Genomic DNA, 21,663 nt, shown 5'->3' with positions numbered 1-21,663 from the left:
GGACGAGGTTCTCTCACACTATACATGCACTGTGATGTGTTGCCAGGTGGACGAGGTTCTCTCACACTATACATGCACTGTGATGTGTTGCCAGGTGGACGAGGTTCTCTCACACTATACATGCACTGTGATGTGTTGCCAGGTGGACGAGGTTCTCTCACACTGTATACATGCACTGTGATGTGTTGCCAGGTGGACAAGGTTCTCTCACACTCTATACATGCACTGTGATGTGTTGCCAGGTGGACGAGGTTCTCTCACACTGTATACATGCACTGTGATGTGTTGCCAGGTGGACGAGGTTCTCTCACACTGTATGCATGCACTGTGATGTGTTGCCAGTTGGACGAGGTTCTCTCACACTATACATGCACTGTGATGTGTTGCCAGGTGGACGAGGTTCTCTCACACTATACATGCACTGTGATGTGTTGCCAGGTGGACGAGGTTCTCTCACACTGTATACAAGCACAGTGATGTGTTGCCAGGTGGACAAGGTTCTCTCACACTCTATACATGCACTGTGATGTGTTGCCAGGTGGACGAGGTTCTCTCACCCTGTATTACATGCACTGTAATGTGTTGCCAGGTGGACGAGTTTGTGATCGAGGCGGTGACGCTGCTGAAGCTGCGTAAGATTCGCGTTGGTCACGACGGCAGCGGGGCGGGGGCGGCCTGGTTCCTGGACAAGGTGGTGGTCAAACAGGACAACACCGATAAATACGACACAGAGTTCATCTGTAACAGGTCAGTTGTCTTGTGTGTGTGTGTGTGTGTGTGTGTGTGTGTGTGTGTGTGTGTGTGTGTGTGTGTGTGTTTGTGTGTGTGTGTGTGTATGTGTTTGTGTGTATGTGTTTGTGTGTGAGTTTGTGTGTGTGTGTGTGTGGACATGTGTGTGTGTGGTCACATGTGTATGTAAATGTCTGCTCGTGTGTACACACCTATATATATGTTTGCATGCAAATTTTAGGAAGAAGAAACAACCCCCAGGAAATGTTGCCTCTGATGTCTAAATTGTTAATACATCTGTAGCATCTTGTTTGCATGTCAAGACATAATGATTCACAAAGACGTACATGCTGACAGCATGGGCATCAAGGGTGCCTGTAACAGTTAGATCACACAATTAATTAACACACTGATTTGCAGCCAGCCGCAAGCATCAAATCTTTTATGAAAATGTGTTTCAGGTGGCTGGCAGAGAACGAGGATGACGGGCAGACGGAGAGAGAGCTGACAGCGGGAGGGGCACAGATGTTGAACAGTACGTACGGAATTTTTGTTTTCGTTTGTGTGTTTGAACATCTGTCTGTGTGTGTGTGTGGTGTAGGTAGACCTTACTCTGTCTGTCTGTGTGTGTGTGTGTGTGTGTGTGTGGTGTAGGTAGACCTTTCTGTCTGTGTGTGTGTGTGTGTGTGCGTGTGTGACATTGCGTGTGTGTGTGTGTGCGTGTGCGTGTGTGACGTTGCGTGTGTGTGTGTGTGGGTGTGTGATGTTGCGTGTGTGTGTGTGTGTATGTTTCAATAATAATGTTTCCAGGTGTTAACCATTCTTTCCTTCAGTTTATAAGATACAAATGTTGTGCAACTCGATCAACAATCTTCTCACTGAATATTGATGAACGACCCACTCGTTCAAAAACATGAGTTAACGTGGGAGTTTCAGCCCGTGAAAGAAGAAGAATGAACATTGTTTTGTTAAACCATTGCAGCCACCACATACCACATTCACACAAAGACGGGAGATGTGCGGGGGGCGGGAACGGACGCCAATGTGTTCCTCAAGCTGTTCGGCACCAAGGGCGACACCGACTCCATCAAGCTGCGGTCCTCAGAGAATGGCGGCAACAAGTTCGAGAGAGGTCGCACTGACGTCTTCAAGATCGACACCACAGACATCGGAAAAGTAAGGCTTTTGATACTTTTAAGATTTGTGGCTGTGAGAAACAAAGGGAAGTAAGCGCTCTATATGCATAGAGTTTGTTTGTTTGTTTGTTTGCTTAACGCCCAGCCGACCACGAAGGGCCATATCAGGGCGGTGCTGCTTTGACATATAACGTGCACCACACACAAGACAGAAGTCGCAGCACAGGCTTCATGTCTCACCCAGTCACATTATTCTGACACCGGACCAACCAGTCCTAGCACTAACCCCATAATGCCAGACGCCAGGCGGAGCAGCCACTAGATTGCCAATTTTAAAGTCTTAGGTATGACCCGGCCGGGGTTCGAACCCACGACCTCCCGATCACGGGGCGGACGCCTTACCACTAGGCCAACCGTGCCGGTCTAATTGCATAGAGCAAGTGCAATAGAGCAAGTGAGAGGTAATAATAAGCGAGACAGGCTGCTGAAAACTTGATTAAGAATTGTCCAAAACAGGTTTCTGTTGTGTTTTCTTTTTCTTTGAAATGAAAGTTATAAATAGAACCAGCCTCCTGACAGTTGGCCCAATTTCAAGCATTGAAATATACAAGCGACTTTCAGCCTCAAATTTGTAATATTTGTGAAGCTTGATTAAACAAACTTTGTTAGGGAGAAAAAAGCTGAACACCTGAACCCTGAAATGGTAATGAATTTATTAAGATTGTAAATTGAAAAGAAAAGCTGAGCAAAACATTTCAAGTATATCTCACAGGTAAAAATGGTAACAGAAGACAAGCAAACAAGAAAAAGAAAAAAATGATATTATTTTGGTTGACATTTTATGAACTGTTTGACTTTCAGATTAAGAAGATCAAGATCGGCCATGACGGTACCAAACCGGGTGCTGGCTGGTTCCTTGACGAGATTCTTATTGACGTTCCATCGCACGGGGACCATTATCGCTTTGCCTGTCACCGCTGGCTGGCCAATGACGAGGGAGATCGGCGGACGGAGATCGAGATTGAGCCCTCATCAAGAGAAACTAGGGACAAAAGTAAATTGCTTTGCTTTTTTTAAAGTTTGAATTATAGTGGAACCCCCTTTAAAGATCTCCACAAGTCTTATTAAATCAGGTCTAGACAAGGAGGGAGTCTTAAAATGGGGGTAACTTTACACACGTGATGATTAGAAAATCTGGAAAATCAAAGTCTTCTTCTTCTTCTTCTTCTTCTTCTTCTTCTGCATTCGTGGGCTGAAACTCCCACGTACACTCGGTTTTTTTGCACGAGTGGAATTTTACGTGTATGACCGTTTTTTACCTCGCCATTTAGGCAGCCATACGCCGTTTTCGGAGGAAGCATGCTGGGTATTTTCGTGTTTCTATAACCCACCGAACTCTGACATGGATTACAGGATCTTTTTTGTGCACACTTGGTCTTGTGCTTGCGTGCACACACGGGGGTGTTCGGACACCGAGGAGAGTCTGCACACAAAGTTGACTCTGAGAAATAAATCTCTCGCCGAACGTGGGGACGAACTCACGCTGACAGCAGCCAACTGGATACAAATCCAGCACGCTACCGACTGAGCTACATCCCCACCCCATTCAAAGTCTTAAATTGGGGTGTCTGAAAAATGGGGATTCAATACAGTGGTGCCTGTGCTAAAAAGAAACCCATGGGCCAGAAGTGTCCCTTCAGTGCAGGTTGCCTGTTATGACAGGAACTTTTTGGTCAAGAAAATATATTGACAAATGGACGTCATTATGTGTTCTTTCTAATGCTCATTGGAGAGGCCTCGCATCCGAGGTACTACTGTATTAAGGTCTTTCTGAAGTTACCTTGATCTAAAATGTTGTCTCTGGATTGTGCTTTTTGTAGTTGTAGGGGGGGGGGGGGGGTTGGGAGGGGGATTTTTGTTGCTTTTTTTTTATGAAGGTTTCCCCAAGAATGCTGTTGGTTTTCAGCAGTAATGAAATTTTCCTATATTTTTACATTTACTTTGAAATGTTTATTTTGCAACCAAGGCATGTTATTTCTTTCCTCTGTTTATCACAGCCATCCCCTACGAAGTGACGCTTTGGACGAGCGACATCAAGGGAGCCGGAACGGACGCTAACGTCTTCATACAGATGTACGGCGTCAACGGCAAGACCGATGAAATCAAACTACGCAACAAAACAGACAACTTTGAGAAAGCGGCTGTGGACAAGTTCAAGGTTGTATTCATTACCAAGTTTTAGTATTTCAACATGTAACTACCAAGCAGTTGCATTTTATACTGCCATGTAGTTACCGACTTTTAGTATTTTATACCATCATATTTGTGTATGCTATTTTGAGTCACACTCAAAAGCACAGTTACTCACAGACACCAAAAAATAATTGCAAACTGTGGTTGGTACAATGAGATTATTTTCTTGAAATACAATTCAACACAATTAAATGTTATCACTTTTATAACCAACAAATTGCACGAATATAAATGTGCAATTGATCAGTTGATATGTATGCTGTGCCTCCAGACTTAGCCTCCATTCACACATTTATTTCAGGAATTGAACTGTGTGCCACTTATCCGTCGTACCAACTGGAGACTCCATCATCATGAATATTATTCATCATGACTTTACTGTTACCTTGACAACAGGTGGAGGCAGCAGACGTGGGGCGGATACACAAAGTGCGCATTGGCCACGACGGCACCGGCATGTTCTCCGGCTGGCACATGGACAAGGTGAGTTCATCGGGAAGATAGGTTAATTCTCTCCCTTGGAGATTGTCATATTGCGAGCGAACAAACGATCTTTATCACTAAAGGATGGTGATTGTAGGCTGACGCCTAGTTTTACAATCTGTCCCTGCTAAAACTTAGACACAAAATGGTGACAACTCGAAACAAACAACTGAAAACTGACATGAAACAGAGATTAAAGATGTCAACAGTAATGATACAATATTACAAAGTACTGTATTACCTGTACGGATAAAAAAAAACATTGAAAATTACATTGGAATGGAAATACAGGTCCTTACGGGTTTCTGTTTCAAGTTGTTGTTTTTTTCGTTCAACTCCCAAATTCACTCATGCTTTTTGCATGTGTGGGTTTTTACATGCAGGCCCGTTTTTACCCGGCCGTTCAGACAGCCATACACCGATTTAGGGGGATCTGTTTTAAGTGTGAGGGCAGACATTTTGTCATTTTGGGATGACCTTCCTTGTTTGTCATTCTGTTGCCAACTGCTTAGTTTTTAGAGCACTATTTAATTGAGGGTATCACCGTGTAAAGGGAGGTAATCTCAATTGGAAGTTTCCATAAGACAAACAAAATTACTTCCCCTCCCTTTGAGTGCCCCAGAACTCCACTGTAAGAGTGAAATGATTTATGCGTGTACAGGCAGCCTGTCTTATTCAAAGCATAATTGAAATAAGGAAAAACTGTTCATGCTGTACCAAATTGAAAAGGACGAATGTTATGTTAGCTGTCAAGCTCCACTGCCATGGATGTTACAACCATTGTGTCCCTTTCGTTGTCCTTCATTTTCGTCTGCTATGGAATTAGCATTGATGCCGAGTTTTCAACACATTTATCTTTCATTTTCATTTTCATTTTTTCTGTTCTCTCATCGCTGGGAAACAAATACACTTCGTGATGTGTAATGCTACTTTCAATGGTTGGATTTACAGTGGAATCCTCCTTTTTAAGACTGAAAAATCTGAGAAAATCAGGTCTGAAAAAGGAGGGAGTCTTAAAATGTAGGTAAATTTACAGAGGTTATGCAGAAAAAAATCCCCAAAATATTGAGGTCTTAAAAAGGGTAATTCTTACATTGGGGGAATTCTTAAATAGGGGGTTCCCCTGTACTTTCAATGGTTGAATTTACTCCACGCAACACTTCATTCCATTTTTCTCGACAGATGCTGATTCAAAGACACACGCTGGAAAACCCCAAGAAGAGACAGAAGAAGAAACTGTCGGAAACAGAACGCCGCAAGTCTCTCATCAACCTTCACCGCAAGTCAGAAGACGACGACGAATCAGACTCCAGTCAGAATTCCTCGCCTCGTGGGCGACGGAAATCAATGTACGGTCGTCGGTCGCCGTCAAGACTAGACGCAGTGATCGAGGAGGAGGAGGGAGACGATGGCACCGAGGACTACTGGTTCTTCGTGAACCAATGGTTCGCTAAGGGCGAGGGGGACGGCGAGATCATCAGGGAACTCATCCCAACAGACGAGAAAGGCAAACCACTGAAGGGACAGCTTGAAGGTGTGTGCTTTTGTGCTTTGAATTTCTATTTCTACCCTTTGGGGTTTTTTTCTTTTGTTGTTTGCAGCTCTTTTGAGGTTTTTTTTTGTTGTTGAGGTAAAACAGTGGCACTCTTGTGCATGAAACAGTAAGAGGGTGCAGTGTTTCAGAAGAATGCATGTGTTGGAGAATATTGTATTTTATGTACCTTTGTCAGCTTTGAGCGAGAGGGCTGCTGCCTCTGTGTGTGTGTGTGTGTGTCAGTGCCTGTGTATCTGTCCATGTCTGTGTGTGTGTTTGAGGGACAAGTCAGCATGAGAGATGAATACAGTGGTCAAGCATAGATCAACAGATTAAGTTCTTTTTTCGTGTACATGTATATGTATGTTATTGCCCCCATGTATTAATGCTGTAATAATCTTTGCAGAGGTGGAGTACACGGTACACGTGTTCACGGCTGACGAGTTTGGGGCGGGCACTGACTCCAACGTGTTCATCACGCTGTACGGGGAAAAGGGCGACACCGGTGAACGGCAACTCAAGGAGTCAAGCAACCGCAACAAATTCGAACGCAAACAGGTAACGGATACACCTTGACATACTGATCCTGTCTGGTTAAAGAGATACCATATTGATATATGCACTGCCTGGCCGTGACCTTACGATTATTTTTCCAAAGCTCATATAACGAAGTCACTTAGACAAACTTTTTTACTCAAATTCTTTGTCATTTTCTTTCAGTTTATTTATTTGGTTTTTTTTTTGTTTTTGGTTTTTTGGGGGGGGTGTTTGTTTGGTTTTTTTTTTTCTCATAGTTTTGTGTATTCAGCAACTGATCTGTTCCCTTTTCCAGGAGGATGTGTTCACCATCAAGGCGGTTGACCTTGGCAAGCTTGTGAAGGTGAAGATTCGCCATGACAACAACGGCGTGGGGTCGGCCTGGTTCCTGGACAGGGTGGAGGTGGAGGATGGCAAAAGGAAGAAGAAGTGAGTGACCTCCCTTGTTACTCTCCGCTGACTTTCACTGTTACAACACTCATCACTCAACACATGCTCAGAGGCTAACATCAGGATGGGCACATGTAGTTATTTACTTATTGTTATGTACATTAGTTCTGAGAATTAAGATTTGTTCACTTAAAAAGGAATCTTCTACATTGCCCTGAAAGTCACAAGCATGCAGCTGTAAGATTCATGAAAATACAGTGAAACCTCCCTTTGAGACCCCCCATCTTAAGACCCCCCGTTTTAAGACCCCCCATCTTAAGACCCCCCATTTTAAGACCCCCCATTTTAAGACCCCCCATCTTAAGACCCCCCATTTTAAGACTTCCTCCATTTCAAGACCCCGCATTTTAAGACCCCCCATTTTAAGACCCCCCATTTTAAGACCCCCCATTTTAAGACCCCCCATTTTAAGACCCCGCATTTTAAGACCCCCCATTTTAAGACCCCCCATTTTAAGACCTCCCATTTTAAGACCATAATTATAACTTTTTCACAGTTTGTTCATAACCTCTGTAAATTTACCTTCATTTGAAGTCTAGTCACCCCATTTAAAGACATAATTTTCTCAGAGTTTCTGTTCATAACCTCTGTAAATGTACCTTCATTTGAAGTCTAGTCACCCCATTTAAAGACATAATTTTCTCAGAGTTTCTGTTCATAACCTCTGTAAATTTACCTTCATTTGAAGTCTAGTCACCCCATTTAAAGACATAATTTTCTCAGAGTTTCTGTTCATAACCTCTGTAAATTTACCTTCATTTGAAAGACATAATTTTCTCAGAGTTTCTGTTCATAACCTCTGTAAATGTACCTTCATTTGAAGTCTAGTCACCCCATTTAAAGACATAATTTTCTCAGAGTTTCTGTTCATAACCTCTGTAAATTTACCTTCATTTGAAGTCTAGTCACCCCATTTAAAGACATAATTTTCTCAGAGTTTCTGTTCATAACCTCTGTAAATTTACCTTCATTTGAAGTCTAGTCACCCCATTTAAAGACATAATTTTCTCAGAGTTTTGGAGGTCTTAAAAGGGGGGTTCCACTGTCTGCGAATAATCGCATTGACGCATTTACTTGATGCAAGAGTTGTGAAAGGTGCTTTTTTTTTTTTTTGCTTGCTTTTTTTTGTAAGTGAAAGATCATCTTCTGTTTCACGCTGAAATTAGTTGAGGCAGTTGTAAGAAAAACAGTAGACAGAATCTATCACAAATTAGTTGAGGCAGTTGTAAGAAAAACAGTAGACAGAATCTATCAGAAATTAGTTGAGGCAGTTGTAAGAAAAACAGTAGACAGAATCTATCAGAAATTAGTTGAGGCAGTTGTAAGAAAAACAGTAGACAGAATCTATCAGAAATTAGTTGAGGCAGTTGTAAGAAAAACAGTAGACAGAATCTATCAGAAATTAGTTGAGGCAGTTGTAAGAAAAACAGTAGACAGAATCTATCAGAAATTTAAACAACAAAATGTCTGTGGGTGAGATGAACATATATTTGTTTGATTTTAAGTTCAGAAGAAGCCTCCAGAGGCGAACATTTCAACATGATTTTGTGTTTGCTGTCCTTGTATTGGTGAGTACAGATTTCTTTTGTTTGTCAACTTTGAATCTCTGAGTGCAAGAGAGGATGTCATTCATGTGTGTCTCTGTCCTGCAGTTACTTCTTCCCCTGTCAGCGGTGGTTGGCGACCAACAAGGACGATGGGCAGATTTCACGGGAGTTGGTTCCCGTCGACTCAGCGCTGAAACGTAAGCTGTCTCGTAAAGACTCCTCTACGGCCATCAGGGATGAAATCGCGCTAGAAACTAAAGGTGGGTAATGCTAGTTGCATCCTGAATTATCTGTCTTTTTTCTCTCACTTATTTTCTTAACATTGTGTAGGTGATTCACAACCTTAGACGCCTTCAACATTGTCTGTTTTAAGTGTTGTTTATTTTTATTTAGCGTTTACAGTTGTGAATGTGTGTGTGTGTGTGTGTGTGTGTGTGTGTGTGTGTGTGTGTGTGTGTGTGTGTGTGTGTGTGTGTGTGTGTGTGTCTGTGTGTGTTACAGATAGATATATAATGAGAGAGGGAGGGAGGGAAATGAGAGAGAAAATACTTGTCTTTATTTTTCCACACAAAAAACAACTTTGGTGTTGGGCAGAGGGGGTCTTTATTTTCTTCAAGCACTTCATGTTTACTAAAAGATGTGTTTCCTTTTTGTTGACTGTTGTTCTTTGTTTTGATGTTGTTATTTTTTCTGGAATCATCAATCTTTTTATTGAAAGTATAAATGGCACAATATCATTTTGAGAAGAAAATTGAACAGCATATTGATGAGGAGATTCTATTGCAGATGCACTCTATTTTAGGGTGGAATTAACAATGGAAAAATTCTGAAATAAAAACATTAAAAGGGAGGGGTTTACCAACTCAGGTTTAAGTCTCAAGAGAGTTCACATCTACAAGAGCTATTCTGATCTCTTCTTTGTTATGCACTATCTACTGTACTCTTCTTATCTTTCGTACAGTGGGACCCCCTTTTAAGACCACCCGATTTAAGACTCCCTCTCATTTAAGACCTCATTATTTTCAGATTTTCTGTTCACAACCTCTGTAAATTTACCTCCATTTTAAGACTCCCTCCTGTTTAAGACTTGGTTTTCTCAGATTTTTGGAGGTCGTAGAAAAGGGGTTCTACTGTAATGCATCTACTGTACTCTTCTTTGAATTTCGTATTACTTTTGATCAACTCTGTCTCATCTGTGCTTTTCTTGTATTTCTGTAACTATATCTCTTTGTTTTCAGGAAAATAACTCATCAGAGAAAACCTTTCTTCTGTGATGCGAATGAACCTATTTCTCTAGCTGTAGCCATAGGTTGACTCTGTAGGGATGCATGTGTGTCAAAAGTAGGCACCGATAATTGTTAAAAATAAATTCTATTTGAAACAAAATGTTATTATAAGAAAGAGTAGAAGCACAAAGAAAATGTGCACCCACGGTATCAGCTAGTGCTAGTCTTCCTGAAGCGTTAATCAACATTTGAAAGACAGAATCTTCATGCTGATATCTCAGATCAACAAAAAAGAAATTAGATAAGATTAAAAGTGGACAGAATCTATACCTTCCCCACTAAATTGAAGGCAGGTAGATGTATGTGAGATGACTCTGTTTTCTGTAGATGTGATTTGCTAGATCGGAGCTGTACACAGCATTGTTAAAACTAGACTACAAAAAAAACCACTAGACTACTGCTAGGCTGCTCTAGTATATATGCATGTTCTGTGTGACTGCCTCTCAAATTTTCCCTTTGAAACTGCTCAGCAAAGACACATCGTATCTCAGTAAGCGATAGGCGGCTGATAGCGGCTTGTATCACTCGCGCTCCCATTATCATGTGTGTGTTTTTTTTCCGTTTTTGGCATAGGGATTCTAACAGACAAATTGCAGAGTCATGCTCTTTTTGCGCTGTTATTTTTGCAAGTTTTGTATAATATTTAATCGTATTGATTTAGACAGATGAATTCAGACGGTTTTATTATTAAGTCCTGTGAGGCATGGTTACATGTAGTGAGGTTAAAGAACCACAGTATAAAACCAGATTAACATGTACCTGCATGATCAATTTCTTTCTGAGACCTTTGCTCTGATGGTGAAGATTCTGTGGAGATTACAGACTCAGGTACATCTTAATTATCACTTAGATTCACTGACTGCCGGTGTGTGGGCTTTCAAGTTGCTTGGCAAAACAGCTTATTGGTTTCCTTCATGTTGAGTCGTTACCCCACACCCCTCCATTCCCCGCTAACATCCCTCATCTGGTCTCTAACAGTAATCACCCTTCCACCCTTGCCGTCTTAGTTGAGACGTTCACGTTTTGTCGTCAGACTGCTGTTTGTCTTTTTTCCTTGTTCCCCTTGTCTTAGAGGCTTTGTCGTTTGTCGCTTTCCACAAAGACAAAAATGCATGTCTCTCTCGCTTCCTCCACCCCCCACCCCCTCCTCACCATCTCTGTCTGTCTGTCTGTCTGTCTGTCTCTCTCTCTCTCTCTCTCTCTCTCTCTCTCTCTCTCTCTCTCTCTCTGAGCTTTCTCGCTCTCTCTCTCTCTCTCTCTCTCTCTCTCTCTCTCTCTCTCTCTCTCTCTCTCTGAGCTTTCTCGCTCTCTCTCTCTCTCTCTCTCTCTCTCTCTCTCTCTCTCTCTCTCTCTCTCTCTCTCTCTCTCTCTCTCTCTCTCTCTCTCTCTCGTTAGCCTTCTCGCTCTCTCTCTCTATTTCTCTCTCTCTCTCTCTCTTTCTTTTTCTCTCTCTCTCTCTTTCTTTCTCTCTCTCACACACATGCACTCACGCATACACGTGCACACGAACACGCAAACACACACACACATGTATACAAAAATACACACACACACTTTACCCTTCCCCCCCCCCCCCACACACATGCACACAAACCCACATCACACACACACACACACACACACACACACACATGCTCATTTACACACACACTCACTCACACACACACACGCACACGCACACACTCACACACACTGCCTTCACAGTCACTGTTTGGGGTTGTTACCAGCTTGGTGGCTTCTATAGGCTAGGAAAGTCAAGTTTCCCTATGGTGTAGTTTTTTTAAGATGACCAAGTGGTAGTTTTGAATCACCCATTTTTGCTGTCTGAGAGGGTTAGTGGTTTGTTTGGCATAAGGGACAATTTCTGTCTGATTCATGCTGTCAGAGCTTCTTTGCTTTTATTGTTTAGTATAAATAATGTACAGAAATTGTCATCACTTTTTTCAGAAGCATGTTACATTATGTATTGCTAGAAAAAAAATTTGAATGGATTTGCATTTTGAAGGTTGATTCCGTGCGTGTTGGTGATGGGTTAGCCTGTTTGTTTATTCAAGCAGTTTATTTGTATGTTTTTAAGTGCTTCTTGTATTTATTATTGGCACTTAGGTCTGGTAGTTAATTGAAGGTAACTTCATTGATTGAGCAGAGTAATTTTACCAGTTGGAGTTTAATACGGTCATTGAAGGGTATAGCTACCACACGTATCTTACTTCTTACGTCATCTATTTACATTATTTCATCTGAGCCAAAGCGCTCATTATTTTCTGTTGATTTTCTTTGATAAACCTCTGTCAAGGTCAAAGGTGTGTCCTATTTACATTTAGTTTCATGCGGTTGGTGAATTTGGCATCATTGATTAACGAAACATGTCCGTAATTGGGCATTCATCAATGCTGCCACCGATGATGTTAAATCTGTATTTCATCAAGTGAATTCACAGTCAGTATTTGTGTTGAGGAAACAGTCAGTATGAAAGTTTAATAAATTATGCTTGTGTCATTTTCAGCGGCCATGACGACGTACCATGTGAAAGTGACGACAGGCGACGTCTGGGGTGCGGGGACTGACGCCAATGTGTACATCATACTCTACGGGGATATCGACACCACAGGTGTGCGTGTGTGTCTGTGTGTGTCTGTGGGGGGGGGGGGGGGGGGCGCAGGGACTGACGCCAATGTCTACACCATACTGTGGGGGGATATCGACACCACATATGTGTGTGCGTGTGCAGAAGTAATGAAAAGAATGGGGGCATTTGGTGTCGCAAACTGTGTGTGCATTTGTGTATTGGCGGAGCAGAGTATGGTATTTTTGTGTGTATATCCTTGTGATGTGTTGCTGTGTTACAACCAGTGTGTGTGTTGACAGGCAAGATGTTCCTCAAGTCGTCGCTGACCAACAAGAACAAGTTTGAGAGAAACAAGATGGATGAGTTTATCCTGGAGACGGTTAAGATCGGGGATCTGAAGAAAATCAGGTAAAGCTTGATGAATTTTGATTTTCCCGATGTACCCCATAAACATATCAGGGGCCCGGTACTCGGTTGTTAAACGACTAGACTTGTGATCCTAGGGTCACTGGTTCGAATCCGGGCTGGGACGGACACGGGTCAACTTTATTTGCAGACTCGGAGACGGGTTTTGGTACGTTGGAGGACAGCTGTTAGTTGTTTGTGATGGGGTGTGGCTGCTGTTGTTTGTGATGGGTGTGGCTGTTGTTGTCACCTTGTATGCTCATGGGAACCTTTGTGTACCAATGGCAGTTTTCAGAGGGCTTTTGATTTAGCTCTAACATTCTCAACTCTGTTTGACTGGTCTTTGCCTCCAAAGGTGATTGTTATGCTTCGTGCACTTGGTTACAAAGGTGATTGTTATGCTTCGTGCACTTGGTTACAAAGGGTGGTCAGAACATGAGGTTTGGCATCAGAACAGCATTCAAACCACTTCACTGTGGAACAGTCTGAATCATTCTATGATGACATGGTTTCTGCGACGGGATTGATCATTGCTGAACAGTCAATCATTCTATGATTTCATGGTTTGTGCGACAGGATTGGTCACGACAACGCGGGGGGTGGGGGGGCGTGGCACCTGAACAAGGTGGAGATCGACTGCCCCTCGCTCGGCAAGACGTGGATCTTCCCCTGCAACCGCTGGCTGTCGGAGAAAGACGACGATGGTCAGATCGAGCGAGAGATCTACCCTCAGGAGCTGGAGACTACAGAGTACAGACCATGTGAGTCCTGGGATGCATGGCTTCCGCTTTGTTTGGATAGTGTTCACTTTATGTGTTGAGCTGGTGCAGTTGAAATGGGTTTTTTTTTTTTTTTTTAACTTGCCAAGCACATCATTGTGGGACTTTAAATCAGTAACATGCATCCGTCCACAATTTATCATCCATCCTTCAACATTTACCACTCAAGAAAACCTAGAGTTTGATATACATTTTAACAATTCATTTTAACGACACATTTCCGATGTAAATAGCAAGTGTACAAGACATATCTATATTCACAACATTAGGACAAAACAGACAGACATATACAACATACCATTCACCTATAGTGCAGTTGGATATTATTAAGATGGCAGGATTTTGTTGCCATGCATCCAGGGTCACATTATTAGTTTTTATTAGTGAGTATTTCTACGCACATACCCTCCCAGAGGGGAGGCTCATGGCGTTTACAATATGCCGTGTGAGTTGGAATTTTTTACACAATATATCACGCATTCACATCGGCCAGTAAATCTCAAGCGTGTTAGGCGAGTATATACTTTTCACGGCCTATTATTCCAAGTCACACGGGTATTTGGTGGACATTTTTTTATATATGTCTATACAATTTTGCCAGGAAAGACCCTTTTGTCAATCGTGGGATCTTTAACGTGCACACCCCAATGTAGTGTACATGGGACCTCGGTTTTTCGTCTCATCCGAAAGACTAGCACTTGAACCCACCACCTAGGTTAGGAATGGGGGGAGAAAATAGCGGCCCGACCCAGGGTCGAACACGCAACCTCTCGATTCCGAGCGCAAGTGCGTTACCACTCGGCCACCCAGACGTCACACACACAAACGCATGCATGCACACATGCTATCACCTCTTACTGCATGCACACACACTTAAATGTCTCTTTGGAAAACCACGCAGAAGACTGGGTTTGACAGTAGAGCAACTTGAATTTGATTGGCGTTGTTTTTGTTTTTTTAACAATACACAATTCTCATCAAACAGAGAATTTTAAACATCAAAACAGTTTCATCTCCAAAAATTTGACGTTGATGACTAAAAATTGACAGACTCGAGCAAGAACATGAACATCAAGGACGATGTTTAAATGACATTGCTTGATTCTGTTTGTTTTTAATTTGGTTTTTATGTTGTTATTGTTTCTTTCTTTGCTCAGGCATCCCGTATGAAATCACAACCTACACAAGCGACGTCTCCGGTGCTTCAACGGACGCTGACGTCTACGTGGTGCTGTATGGGAAGGACGACTGCACGCAAAAAAAGTCGCTGTGTAACAACAAACGAGAACGCAAAGAGCGTTTCAAGAAAGCAGCCGTGGATAAGTTTATTATTGAGGTAAGGCTGCAGGGTAAATTACAGCTGCAAGGGCTTTTCTACTTATTTAATCCTATTTAATTCCACAGATCCTCGCAGAGTTATTTCGTGAATTCATCTATTGCTGTATACGTCTATATCTCTACAGTTTGAGTAAAGCAATTTGTTGGGAAGAAGAGGACTGTTCCATTTTTGCTGCAGTTTTTTTACTTTGTGTTTGTATATTACCATTAGATGTTACTTATCTTACGTTTTTTTCATCTTTTTAAAAACTTTTTTTTTAGATTATCTCATATAACTATAAATGGTCGTTGTCTATGAATTTTGTTTTAATGCTTGTATGTTATTTTTTACGAGAAAACTTTTTATATGTAAAATGTTAAATTTTAATGTCTAATGTAAAGCGCCATGAGACTGCCATTTGGTGGTGAACAGCGCTATGAAAGAATGTTTTATTCCCGAGTACGCTAGTACTAGGGCTCAGCAGACTTTAATTGTGTGTCTGTCTGTCTCCACTTAACAGCTTATTGCTGGGAAACTACTGGGCGCAGTTCGTTCAAAAGTTGATACACTAACTTGATAATAGGTCCGATTGATCGTATTAAAACTTCATAATGTTACCTGGGACCTAAATACGAAATAAACCACAAAAACGACTTGGCCGTAGGAGGAGTTCACACCGGCGGGGCAACACGCAGCCATTGACCTGATAGAACAGCCGAACGCGTCACACAAAAATACGTCATGACAAAGTTACACGCAAAGCGAAAGATACTTTGACGTCATTTACTTTTGTTCGGAATTTTCCGTCTGTTCCTAGCTTGTCAGTGAAGACCTGACGTGAGTAAGCTTACCCAAAACGTCTTTGTTCTCTATTCGCATTGCAGCTGTGAAATAATCAGTCTTGTGTCTCGGTCGTGTAGGTACAGAGTTTGCTTCTGCAATCATTGTGTTCGTGTTGATGACGGCTTCATAAGACAAAATAATAAGCGAATCTATCGCGAGGAAGACGTTTATGTACAAATCACCAAACCCAACCCATTTTTTGTGTGCATTTTTCTGAAGAATAAACTGCATGTGGTTAATTTCATCCGTTTAATGCTTGTCGAAACATATCTGATCACAGATGAGGTCGCAGTTTGTAGGTTGAATCTATGAATCGGCCAGAGATAGATCTGCATTTCTGGTCAGAAACCAACATTCACACCACAGACATTCCAAACATTTATATTTATTGAGCGAGCCAGTCTGAAGAGTACTCGGGTCCAGCGCGAGCGTTTTTTATTATTATTATTATTATTATTATGTTGGATTCTTTGGGATGTCTGCTGTATAAAATGTAATGCGCTATAAATATTGTCTTGTGTGACAGATGGAGGATGTCGGGGACAGGATAGAGAAGCTGCGTATCGGCCACGACGGCGCAGGCTTCGGCGCTGGCTGGCACCTGGACAAGGTCGAAGTGCGACGGCTTCACGACACCGGCAAGGTCAGTCACAGTCATGTTGCTCCTTCTACCATCATTTCCTCATAGCTTTGTCAGTTTCTGCTCATTTCTGGTTCATTACTGCTTTGAAAGGTGAAACACCATGCTTAGGCCTGCTGTTGAGATTCTTCTCCATTCAATGATTTAATATCGATGATGTTGTGGAATTTTGGCGAAACTCGATTCTTGGTGAGTTTGATGTTTTTGTGCTGTAGACTAAATTCAACCTTCCTCATGAGAAGTATTCTCTTAAATACGATGGACACTACATGATTTAACATTCTTTTATCTTTCTTTCCAAGCCAGGTAAAAAAAACAATATATTTTATAATAAGAATAGTCAGTTTTTGCCTTCTTCTAAGAACCTATCTGAAACGAGTTACGTCAAAATTCTATGACGACGTCGATATTCAGATTTGCACATGCTCAGATTTAAGAGATGATGAAAAAGAGAGAAAAACATTCATGGAAAATATCAATGGTTATGTAATGTTATAGTTTCTTTGTCTTTATTTTTGTGGGATTGGTTATTATACAAGTAGTCTGAAGTCAATTTTGAATTTTCTGATTAAAGCAAATATCGTAAGAATTTGCTTTGTTGTTATTTCTTAAGCGGTGGTAATTATAAAGAATGCTTATGCTTGCAAACGCTTTTCTAACAACGCTTTGCTGAATTTTTCTCTTTTCTTATCCCCGCTCTCTTTACAGGAAAGATAATTCTTGTTTCATGCCTTGCTTTGTTTTCTGCTTTCATCACATTACTTGATGCACATAACCTTGATGCACATAACCTTGATGCACATAACCTTGATGCACATAACCTTGATGCACATAACCTTGATGCACATAACCTTGATGCACATAACCTTGATGCACATAACCTTGATGCACATAACCTTGATGTACATAACCTTGATGCACATAACCTTGATGCACATAACCTTGATGCACATAACCTTGATGCACATAACCTTAACCTTGATGCACATAACCTTGATGTACATAACCTTGATGCACATAACCTTGATGCACATAACCTTGATGCACATAACCTTGATGCACATAACCTTGATCCACATAACCTTGATGCACATAACCTTGATGCACATAACCTTGATGCACATAACCTTGATGCACATAACTGATTATTCGTTTTTCTTTTTCTCTTTTGCTTTCTTTCCACGCACAACTATTTCATCATCGGGAATATCAGTCACAGGTAATGTATTTTGCAATTTTCCAATTTTCTTCTCTGATCAAGATTCCTTTTTCCTTCATTTTGTAAAATATTTTTTATTGACATTGCAGATTTTTTTATGAATACTTATTTTGTGATCTATGCTCCGTTTTTGATCATTTGATCCTCTCAATTTCTGGAAATGTACAATTTGTAGTAGAGCGAATGACTGACAGCGGTGAATTAAGATACAAGCCGGATATATGTTTGCTCTTCTCATGGTTGGTTGCTTGCTTCATTAGTTGTGTGACTGGGAGACTACCGTCACCCTTCACAGCAGGCTCTGCAGAGTTGTCAGCCATTGATGAGCGCGAGCCATTTATAGCTCAACGTTACTTCTACGTCGTCGACACCTGTGAATTGTAGAGTTCTGTTTGTGGTAGGGTCTGACTGCTGCGGTCTCCTTGTATGTTGTTGGGAACCTTGGAGTACCCATAACAGTTTTTATAGGGCTACTACTTTAACCTTCGCCGGCACTCGTGGGTCCGTGCGGACCCAGAAGGGTGTTTGATTGCAAATATCTCTTAAACGAGTTGGAATTTTTTAATGAGCTTTTAGAAATGCCTCAGACACCTAACAAGCTATCATCTCCTAAAAGCTAATTAAATTTCAGTGATAATTGATTAATTAATTAATGGTCAAATTTAGACTACACACGGAAGCATTCGTGGGGACGTGCGGACCCATACTTCTCAAAGAAGGAAAAGCGTGTATACCCTTCCGAGGCACTCGTGGGTCCGTGCGGACCCAGAAGGGTGTTTGATTGCAAATATCTCTTAAACGAGTTGGAATTTTTTAATGAGCTTTTAGAAATGCCTAAGACACCTAAAAAGCTATCATCTCCTAAAAGCTCATTAAATTTCAGTGATAATTAATTAATGGTCAAATTTAGACTACACACGGAAGCATTCGTGGGGACGTGCGGACCCATACTTCTCAAAGAAGGAAAAGCATGTATACCCTTCCGAGGCACTCGTGGGTCCATGCGGACCCATACTTCTCAAAGAAGGACAATTGTGCAAACCCTTCCGTGGCACTCGTGGGGCCATGCAGACCCATAATATTTTACCAAATAGCGTGTGTAGTCTAAATTTGACCATTAATTAATTAATTAATTATCACTGAAATTTAATGAGCTTTTAGGAGATGATAGCTTTTTAGGTCTGAGGCATTTCTAAAAGCTCATTAAAAAATTCCAACTCGTTTAAGAGATATTTGCAATCAAACACCCTTCTGGGTCCGCACGGACCCACGAGTGCCACGGAAGGATATGCATATTTTTCTTTCTTTGAGAAGCATGGGTCTGCACGGCCCCACGAGTGCCACGGAAGGATATGCACATTTTTCCTTCTTTGAGAAGCATGGGTCTGCACGGCCCCATGAATGCATCCGTGTGTAGTCGATAACGAGTGCCGGCGAAGGTTAACTCTAACATTCTCAACCCTGTTTGACTGGGCTTCGCCTCCACAGGTGATTGTCGTGCTTCTTTCACTCGGTTACAATTAGGTGTGGTGTAAACTTGAGATTTTCCTATTCAGTGGTAATTTGCTTGAATATGGCCATATTTTGATTTTCTGTTGACAGGGCTCCATCACCTACGTGTTCCCCTGTGCCCGCTGGTTGGCGCGCGGCGAGGGTGACGGGGCCATCGAGGTCGAACTCCTGCCCGACAAGGTCACCAAAGAGGTCATAGGTCGTGACGGCCAGATCAAGTCTCAGGACGTCAAGTTGCGCGACAAGTTAAAAGGTCAGTTGACAAATTCAGTAATGTAATTTTCTTCATCGCAAGCTTTTGGAGAATTGATTATGTTTTTTGAGTGAAATATGCTTATCAAGACAAGGATTCCCAAAGTCTGATACCACACCACCCCCCCACCACCACTCCCTCTGTCCTGTCCTCACCTTTTGTTGACCTCAACCCCACAATTATTTTTGTTTTGTTTTGCGTAAGCTTTCCCTCATACTTTTTGCTGACATTACTGCATTGTGTGACAGCCAAGAAGTACACGGTGGAGGTATTCACGGGTGACATCTCAGGGGCGGGCACAGACGCGAACGTCTACCTCATCATGTTCGGCGACAAGGGCGACTCCGGGGAGAGGAAGCTGCACAAGTCGGAGACCAACAAGGACAAGTTTGAACGCGGCAAGGTAAGCACTGGAAAACAAAACTAGAAAATGATAATCCTTCTCCTTTTTCTCCTGCTTTCATGGGCTGAAACTCCCTTGTTCACTCATGTTTGATGCATGAGTGGGTTTTTACGTGTATGATCATATTTACCCCGGTGGTAGTCCTTTTATCACAGGCACCACTGTAGAACTAGCAGATCTGGATAAGCCAATGAAAGAGCCTAAAATCAGAAAAGCTCTACAACATCTATACAAAGGAATTCTTTAATTGTGATAACAACGGATCATTGTGCACAGGTGGATCGCTTCCTCCTGGAGGCGGTGGATCTGGGTCGGATCTACAAGATCAAGATCCGCCACGACAACTCCATGTTCAACCCGGCCTGGTACCTTGACCACGTGGAGATCACGGATGACGTTGACAAGGAGAAATACGTCTTCCACTGCGAGCGATGGCTGGCCAAGAACAAGGAGGACGGCAAAATAGAGAGGTCACTGTATGTCAAGGTCAGTACACTATAGGTCAAGGTAATTAGGTCAAAGTGTTGGTATAGATTTATTGCATTGCAGGTTTAGTGAGATAGTGATTGGAAAATCATACCAAATGAGTCCAGAGCACTTTTGAGCAGATCCTCTTAAAAATAAAGGAGGGCGTATGAATATTTATTAATTTGATAGATAGTGCAGGTGGGCATGGCATGATGGTCTTATCTGAATGACAACAACTAACTGTTTGTATTTAGCAGCACAGGGTAGTGAGTTGTGACTGCATGTAAGATGGTACAGACTCAGAATGAGAAACAATATAATGTATAATTTCTAAGACAGCAATGGGTCGTGGATTCAGGGTGTGCAAATTCCTGCATTGTAAACGATCATATGTTAACGACAATAATGGTGATGATCTTAGAAAATAATCGTAGTCAAACTTACACTGATCTGACTGCGTTGCCAGGGTTACGACGGTGAGATGTCGAGCACCGGCACGGTGCGGTCCACCAAGTACGGGTCGATCAGCAGCCTGGACTCCATGCGCGACCCCTTCTCCAAGAGTCCCCGCATGACCCGCAAACAGCTCCAACAGTCACAGTCGCTGGAGAACGTCGCTGAGGGGCCGCGTGAGTCATCCCTCACTTCTCTGGGGGTTTGGGAGGGGGGTCGGGGGTTGGTTTGGATTAGGTTTGGTTTGGTAGGAGGGGGGGGGGGGGGTGAGTGGGTGGGTAGTTTAGACTAAAATGTATTGGGTGTAGTGGGGTGTGATGTTCTAGCTTTCTCTTGTGACAGACAGAGAAAAAGGGAGTGTGTGTACACACTTAATGGGGGGGGGGGTGTATATGGTTGAATGTCTCACATTTTTGGCTGTTTTTCTTCTTGTTTTTTTAAATGTAGACACCCAAAGACTGCATTGCTGGTATATGTATTTTTCTGTTTTTATTTTTTACAAATAAAAATATACTGGTTCTTTCAAAAAAACAGTCACTTTGTTATTCAACCAGTCAAACGCAGGGCTCGCATTACATTTGTCAGGAAGAAACCCATCAACCCTAAAACAAGAGTGACAAGTTGCTGATTTCGTAGCCGGTATTTCAAAAAACGAACATCTGGTCATTTAGATATGCGAAATTGAACATCTGGTCATTTAGATACGAGAAATTGGAGTTTATCAGATCCCTGTTAAAAACATGCTTGCTGTGTGTTGCAGAGATCCCCTACACGGTGAAGGTGACGACGGGAGACGGGGAAGACAACGGCACCACCAGTAACGTGTGGATCAAGCTGTGCGGCAAC

The 21,663-nt window shown here is 42.2% G+C and overlaps 1 protein-coding gene across 1 annotated transcript in view; it reads left to right on the top strand.

The window, feature by feature from the left end:
- LOC138970593 (lipoxygenase homology domain-containing protein 1-like) overlaps positions 1-21,663 on the top strand; it is a 118,400-nt gene that overhangs the window by 79,152 nt on the left and 17,585 nt on the right. The window contains exons 17-36 of the mRNA XM_070343059.1: positions 590-747; positions 1,191-1,264; positions 1,712-1,905; positions 2,727-2,919; positions 3,923-4,083; positions 4,515-4,601; positions 5,784-6,135; positions 6,542-6,693; positions 6,968-7,101; positions 8,775-8,929; positions 12,462-12,566; positions 12,824-12,932; positions 13,506-13,690; positions 14,866-15,044; positions 16,396-16,512; positions 19,331-19,493; positions 19,742-19,896; positions 20,173-20,382; positions 20,831-20,993; positions 21,578-21,659. Coding sequence (XP_070199160.1) covers positions 590-747; positions 1,191-1,264; positions 1,712-1,905; positions 2,727-2,919; positions 3,923-4,083; positions 4,515-4,601; positions 5,784-6,135; positions 6,542-6,693; positions 6,968-7,101; positions 8,775-8,929; positions 12,462-12,566; positions 12,824-12,932; positions 13,506-13,690; positions 14,866-15,044; positions 16,396-16,512; positions 19,331-19,493; positions 19,742-19,896; positions 20,173-20,382; positions 20,831-20,993; positions 21,578-21,659 — 3,128 coding nt within the window. The remainder of the gene's footprint in view (positions 1-589; positions 748-1,190; positions 1,265-1,711; positions 1,906-2,726; positions 2,920-3,922; positions 4,084-4,514; positions 4,602-5,783; positions 6,136-6,541; positions 6,694-6,967; positions 7,102-8,774; positions 8,930-12,461; positions 12,567-12,823; positions 12,933-13,505; positions 13,691-14,865; positions 15,045-16,395; positions 16,513-19,330; positions 19,494-19,741; positions 19,897-20,172; positions 20,383-20,830; positions 20,994-21,577; positions 21,660-21,663) is intronic.

The sequence above is a fragment of the Littorina saxatilis genome, linkage group LG7, assembly GCF_037325665.1.
Source record: "Littorina saxatilis isolate snail1 linkage group LG7, US_GU_Lsax_2.0, whole genome shotgun sequence".
In the NCBI taxonomy this organism is placed as follows: Eukaryota; Metazoa; Mollusca; class Gastropoda; order Littorinimorpha; family Littorinidae; genus Littorina; species Littorina saxatilis.
This window is presented reverse-complemented; position numbering and strand designations above follow the sequence as displayed.